The 7,718-nt window shown below is 36.6% G+C and overlaps 1 protein-coding gene across 1 annotated transcript; it reads left to right on the top strand.

The window, feature by feature from the left end:
- On the top strand, positions 6,777-7,112 carry LOC107640586. The gene has a single exon (XM_016344097.1). It carries the CDS (start codon positions 6,777-6,779, stop codon positions 7,110-7,112), a length of 336 nt encoding a protein of 111 aa, XP_016199583.1.

Below are 7,718 nucleotides of genomic sequence, written 5' to 3'. Positions count from 1 at the left end.
AGACAGACCATCATAGAATATATCTAGGATGGTCCATTCTGAAAGCATGTCAGAAGGACACTTTTGGTCAGTTCCTTGTATCTCTCCCAAGCTTCATAGAGGGATTCACCTTCTTTCTGTCTGAAGGTTTGAACATCTACTCTAAGCTTACTAAGCTTTTGAGGAGGAAATAACTTGGCTAAGAAAGCCGTGACCAGCTTATCCCAAGAGTTCAGGCTATCTTTAGGTTGAGAATCCAACCATATTCTAGCTCTATCTCTTACAGCAAACGAAAAAGCATAAGCCTGTAGACCTCGGGATCAACCCCATTGGTTTTAACAGTATCACAGATCTGCAAGAATTCAGTTAAGAACTGAAAAGGATCTTCTGATGGAAGTCCATGAAACTTGCAGTTCTGTTGCATCAGAGAAACTAATTGAGGCTTTAGCTCAAATTTGTTTGCTCCAATGGCAGGGATTGAGATGCTTCTTCCATGTAAGTTGGAATTTGGTGCAGTAAAGTCACCAAGCATCTTCCTTGCACCTCCACCATTGTTATTGGTTTCGGCCATCTCAACTTCTCTTTCGAAAATTTCAGTAAAGTCCTCTTCAGAGTGTTGTGTTTTAGCTTCTCTTAGCTTCCTCTTCAGAGTCCTTTCAGGTTCAGGATCAGCTTCAACAAGAATGTTCTTATCTTTGTTCCTGCTCATATAAAAAAGAAGAAAACAGAAAAGAAGAGGAATCCTCTATGTCACAGTATAGAGATTCCTTTATGTGAGTAGAAGAGGAGAAGAATATGAGAGTAGAATGGAGAAGAGAGAAGATGAAGAATTTGAATTTCAAATTAAAATAAAAGAAAAATATTTTTGTTTTTATTAAATTAATTAATTAGAATTCGAAAATATAAAAAGAAATAAAATAAAATTGAAATTTAAAACAATTAGTTAATTAAAAAGAATTTTGAACAAAAAAGTTAGTGATTTTCGAAATTTGGAGAGAGAAAAGTAGTTAGGAGTTTTGAAAAAGATATGATTGAAATAGAAAACTTTTAAAATCAAACAAAAAGTCAAGTAGTTAATTGAAAAAGATTTGAAAATTAATTTTTGAAAAGATAAGAAGTTAGAAAGAATTTTGAAATTTGATTTTTGAAAAAGATATGATTGAAATTATTTTGAAAAAGATTTGATTGAGAAGATATGATTGCGAAAGAAATTAAAAAGATTTGATTTTGAAAAAGATTTTGAAATTAGCAATAAAAAAGATATGATTGAAAATTAAAAAGATGTGATTTTGAAAATTAAAGTTGATTACTTGACTAACAAGAAACAAAAAGATATGATTTTAAAATTTAAAGATTAAACCTTTCTTAATAGGCAAGTAACAACTTGAAATTTTTTAATCTAAAAATTAAATGTTGGTGAGATTTTCGAAAATATGAAGTAAGAATAGGAAAAAGATTTTGAAAATCAATTTTTTTAAAAAGAATTTCGAAAATATATAAAAATAAATGAAAAAGATTTGATTTTTGAAAAAGATTTGAAAAGATAGAATTTTGAAATTGAAATTTATGAGTAAAACAAGGAAAGATATATTTTTTATTTTTGAATTTTTAATGATGAGAGAGAAAAATACTAAATTGAAACAAAACATAAAAATTATGAATCAAAATAACCAATGCATGCAAGAACACTTTGAATGTCAAGATGAACACCAAGAACACTTTAAAGATCAAGATGAACATCAAGACTTATTTTTGAAAATTTTTAAGAAAAGAAAAACATGTAGACACCAAACTTAGAAATTTTCAAACTTTAGACACTAAAAATTCAAAAATGCATATGGAAAACAGGAGAAGACACAAAACAAGAAATTTTAAAGATCAAACAAGAAGATTTACCAAGAACAACTTGAAGATCATGAAGAATACTATGCATGAGTTTTCAAAAATTTTTAGGGAAAAGTTAAAACATGCAATTGACACAAAACTTAAAATTTGACACTAGACTCAAACAAGAAACACAAAATTTTTGGGTTTTTTTTTTATGATTTTATAAAAATTTTTTGGTTTTTTTTTTCGAAAATTATTTTGGGAAAAACTAAAAAGAAGAAATATATATATATATATTTTTTGTATTATTTTAGAAAATGAGAAATAAAAAGCTTAAAAATAAAATAAAATTACCTAATCTGAGCAACAAGATGAACCGTCAGTTGTCCAAACTCGAACAATCTCCGGCAACGGCGCCAAAAACTTGGTGCGCAGAAATTGTGATCATCAACAATGGTGCCAAAGACTTGGTGCTCTCAAACGTGAATCACACTTTGTCACAACTTCGCACAACTAACCAGCAAGTGCACTGGGTCGTCCAAATAATAAACCTTACGAGGGTCGATCCCACAGAGATTGTCGGCTTGAAGAAAGCTATGGTCACCTTGTAAATCTCAGTCAGGCGGATTCAAATGGTTATACAGAATTGATAATTAAAACATAATTAAAATATAAACTAGGATAGAGATACTTATGTATTCATTGGTGAGAATTTCAGATAAGCGTATAGAGATGCTTTCGTTCCTCCTGAACCTTTGCTTTCCTGCTGTCTTCATTCAATCATTCCTACTCCTTTCCATGGCAAGCTGTATGTTGGGCATCACCGTTGTCAATGGCTACATCCTGTCCTCTCTATGAAAATGGTCCAATGCGCTGTCTCTGCATGGCTAATCATCTGTCGGTTCTTGATCATACTGGAATAGGATTTACTATCCTTTTGCGTCTGTCACTACGCCCAGCACTCGCGAGTTTGAAGCTCGTCACAGCCATCCCTTCCCAGATCCTACTCGGAATACCACAGACAAGGTTTAGACTTTCCAGTTCTCAGGAATGGCCATCCATGGGTTCTAACTTATACCACGAAGACTCTAATATCTCGGACTTGGTCCCCTATATTAGATATCTAAGAGATACTCATTCTATCTCATCTTCATGTAGAACGGAAGTGGTTGTCAGCCACGCGTTCATAGGTGAGAATGGTGATGAGCGTTGATGACAAGTCATCTTAGCCTAGTTTCACTAGTCTTTTTCTTTTGTTTTCAATTGATTTTATGCACTTTCTTGAGCCATAAGTAAGCCAATTGAGTAGAATTTCATATTTCCTTTGATTCAATCAACCATGGAAGAATTAATGCAATTTCATGAGATTTTGTGCTATAATTGTCATATATTATGAAAGAATAACAAACTCATGATTTTAAGCATAGCTTTGATGTGTTTGGTTGATTGATGATAGGTGAAAAGAGCTTTGAAGAAGGTTGAAGAAAGAAGAAAGGGCAAGGAGCAAGAGAGAACAAAAAGCTTGAGCAAAAGCTTGCCTCAAACTTTAGCTCAAGCATTTGGAAGAGTGAATTCACATTGGTTGGAGCAAAAGCTTGTGCCAACGTTTGCCTCAAGCTTTTTGGCAAACGTTGGCGCCACACACCAACACCCTGGAGGAGAAAAGCTTGCGCCAACGTTTGCCTCAAACTTTTTGGCAAACGTTGGCGCCACACCAACATACCCTAGAGGAGAAAAGCTTGCGCCAACATTTGCCTCAAACTTTTTGGTAAACGTTGGCGCCACACCAACATACCTTGGAGGAGAAAAGCTTGCGCCAACGTTTGCCTCAAGCTTTTTGGCAAACGTTGGCGCCACATATGCATACAAGGGGATCAACGTTTGGTCTAAAGTTTGACCACAAACTTTAGCCCAAACGTTGGTAGCAGCAAATGGGGGCAGCTGATATGAAAAGCTTGAGCCAAAGTTTGCCTCAAACTTTGACTCAAGCTTTTATGATTCATGGCCCGGTTCACAATGGGTTTCTCTCCAACTCCAAGAGCAATCAACAGAGGCTTTTATCAACCCAATTCCATCAAGAGAAAAGGCCCAAATTCAAAGCTTGAAGACCATTTGAAGAAAGTGTATAAATAGCTTAGGATTTAAGTTTTTAAGAAGGTTTTTTTTGGGGAGAGAAGTTGGAACACTGACAGAGAGCTCACCTTTACATTTTTGATTTGTTGCTTTAGAATTCTAGAGAATTAGGAAGGAGAATTGATCTCTCTTCTTCCTTGTTCTTGCTCAGCACTCTTTACTTTTCTTGCTTTAGATTTTGGGTGGAGAATTGAAGAACTTCTGTTTCAATCTCACCTTGAGATCTTGTTTAAATTTCTGCATAATTGAATTTCCATTCCTGTTAATTGCTTCTTCTTCTACTCTTTCTGCAATTTACACTTCTTTATTTCCTTTGCAATTGATTCTTGCTGGATCTAGGAAGGCAGTGAGATCTAGACTCAGCTATCTAGTCTCTTGAGTCCTGAGATCTACAGTTTTAAATTTCAATTTCTTTATTCCATTGCTACACCAAGCTTTTTCTCATTTCCGTTTTAGATCCGGTTTAATTCAAGTCATCTTCTACGTTTCTGTTTATTGCATTTTACTTTTCCTTGTTTAAATTTCTGCAAATCCAATTCCCAATTCCCTTTACAATTCAAGCCATTTACATTTCTTGCACTTTAAGATTCTGTAATTTACATTTCTTGCAATCTAATTTTTTGCAATTTACATTACTTGCACTTTAAGATTCAGCCTCTTTAATTTCTCTGCACTTTAAATTCTTGCCAATTGTCCCTCTCCCTTTTTAATTTCATGCAATTTAGATTCTGTCGAATACAAACCACTCAAATCAACTCTTGATTCGCTAGACTAAGTCATCCACTAAACTAAAATTGCTCAATCCTTCAATCCCTGTGGGATTGACGTCACTCCCGTGAGTTTTATTACTTGATGCGACCCGGTGCACTTGCCGGTTAGTTTCGTGTTGGATCGTTTTCCACACATCAAGTTTTTGGCGCCGTTGTCGGGGATTGAAATAGATTGACAATGATTAAGTGAAGTGGAGATCTAGATCTAGCATTTTTATTTTCTGTTTCTCTAACTTTGGACTAACCCACTAACTGTTTGAATTTTTGCTTGAGCTAACTACAAATTTATCATGGATTGAAGTACTACTATCCTTCTGGTTTTGTATGATTTTTATGTCTTGTTTGCATGTCAGGGACAAAGAGAGCTATACCAACCTTTTGTGAACAAGACGAAAGAATCCTCAGGAGATTAAGAAGAGCCGAAAGAGGAAAAAACATTGTTGGAGAAGAGGATTCGGAAGAAGAAGAGTTCCAAGATATGGAGGAACATACAATAATTCCAACTAATCCACAAAGAGGAGCAGCTAATAACAATAACAATCCACCACAGAGAAGAGTTCTGGCTTCCTACACATTTGCAAATCCTAGACATTGTGGGAGTAGCATTCATACCCCAAATGTTAATGCAAATAACTTTGAACTAAAGCCACAACTCATCACATTAGTTCAAAATAATTGCTCCTATGGAGGAGGACCACTTGAAGATCCAAATCAACAGTTATCCACTTTCTTGAGGATTTGTGACACTGTTAAAACCAATGGAGTGCATCCTGACAGCTATAAGCTACTGCTATTTCCATTCTCTCTCAGAGACAAAGCCACCCAATGGTTGGAATCTTTCCCAAGAGACAGCATTGACAATTGGGATGATCTAGTGAGCAAATTCCTTGCCAAATTTAATTTAAGCAAATGGCCAAAAGGATTGATAGCCTCCAAGTTGCAGCAGTAAGCACCAATCAACCATCAACCACATGGGGAACAAATGAAGAAACTCAAGAGGAGCAACAGTAGGAGCAAGTCCAGTACATGCACAACCAAAACTCTGGATCAAATGAAGTCTATGGTGATACTTACAACCCTTCATGGAAGAACCATCCAAACCTGAGGTGGGGAGATAACCATAACCAAAACCAACAACCATGGCAAAGAAATTCAAATCAAAACACTTCAAGAAACAACCAGAACAACAACCAGCAGCAAACCACCCAAAACCCTTACAGAAAACCCCAAAACAACCACCCCAACTCCAGCCATTATCCATCCAATAACCAACCCACGAACCAAAACACTTACCACCAACCCGCAACACCCCATAACCAGCCAATTTCACATGACTCTCAAAGAATCACTAACTTGGAAACCTTGATAGACAAAATGTGGAAACACCAAGAAATGACAACCAAGAACCATGAAGCCTCCATGAAGAACCTAGAGAGGCAGATTGGGCAAATCTCCAAGCAGATTTCTGTTGAGAGACCATCAAGTTCCCTACCAAGTGACACAATTCCAAATCCTAAGGAAGAATGCAAAGCAATACAGTTAAGAAGTGGGAGAACATTGATGAGCAACAATGACACTACAAGGAAGCAAGCGGAGAACAGCAAAAGGCCAATAAAGGGGGAAAAGCCAACACACGCAGAGGAAGCCAATGGTAATGATGCAATGGCAAGCAAGCAAACTCAAGAAAAGGAGGAACAATCAAAAATTCCAAAAAAGGGGAATGAAGCAATTGAAGAGCCAACCAAAAATCAAAAGCAACAAACAAAGAAGAACTTTGTACCTCCACTGCCATATCCCCAGAGATTCAACAAGGAGGCTAAGGATCAACACTTTCATAAGTTCCTTGAGACTTTCAAGAAGCTAGAGATCAACATTCCCTTGGCTGAAGCACTTGAGCTAATGCCTCTGTATGCCAAGTTTTTGAAGGAGCTTATTAACAAGAAAAGAAGTTGGCTAGAAAAGGAAACTGTGATGCTCACTGAAGAATGCAGAGCACTGATTCAAAAGGGACTTCCCCCTAAACGTAAAGATCCTGGGAGTTTCTTTCTACCCTGTGCCATTGGTAACATGACTATCAGCAAGGCGCTGTGTGACCTAGGGGCTAGTATTAATCTGATGCCCTCCTCTCTAGTGAAAAAGCTGCGCATGAAAGAAGTGAAACCAGTACAGATATCTTTAGAATTGGTGGACAAATCAGTAGTGTACCCAAGGGGTATAGTTGAGAACCTTCTAGTCAAAGTAGACAGATTCATTTTCCCTGCTGATTTTGTGATCTTGGAATCTGATGAGGATGATAGTGACTCTATTATACTGGGAAGGCCATTCTTGGCCACTGCTAGGGCCATTGTAGACGTAGAAAAAGGAGAGTTGACCTTAGGCTACATGATGAAAGTGTCACACTGAGTGTCTCTCCAGAAATAAAGTTCATCAATGGAAAAGAAGATAGCATGGAAACTGACGAGATAGAACTACAGAGGAAGGAAGAAATTGACAAGATGATCAGCAATCACCTCCCAAAGCAAGAAGTAGATAATGTTGTGATGAAAAGTCATCTTAGCCTAGTTTCACTAGTCTTTTTCTTTTGTTTTCAATTGATTTTATGCACTTTCTTGAGCCATAAGTAAGCCAATTGAGTAGAATTTCATGTTTCCTTTGATTCAATCAACCATGGAAGAATTAATGCAATTTCATGAGATTTTGTGCTATAATTGTCATATATTATGAAAGAATAACAAACTCATGATTTTAAGCATAGCTTTGATATGTTTGGTTGATTGATGATAGGTGAAAAGAACTTTGAAGAAGGTTGAAGAAAGAAGAAAGGGCAACGAGCAAGAGAGAACAAAAAGCTTGAGCAAAAGCTTGCCTCAAACTTTAGCTCAAGCTTTTGGAAGAGTGAATTCACATTGGTTGGAGCAAAAGCTTGCGCCAACGTTTGCCTCAAGCTTTTTGGCAAACGTTGGCGCCACACACCAACACCCTGGAGGAGAAAAGCTTGCGCCAACGTTT

This window comes from Arachis ipaensis, chromosome B05, assembly GCF_000816755.2.
Source record: "Arachis ipaensis cultivar K30076 chromosome B05, Araip1.1, whole genome shotgun sequence".
Taxonomy (NCBI): Eukaryota; Viridiplantae; Streptophyta; class Magnoliopsida; order Fabales; family Fabaceae; genus Arachis; species Arachis ipaensis.
This window is presented reverse-complemented; position numbering and strand designations above follow the sequence as displayed.

What these genes read in the sequence shown, in the direction of transcription:
- LOC107640586 (XM_016344097.1), top strand. Translation starts at nt 6,777, where the DNA reads ATGACTATCAGCAAGGCGCTGTGTGACCTAGGGGCTAGTATTAATCTG.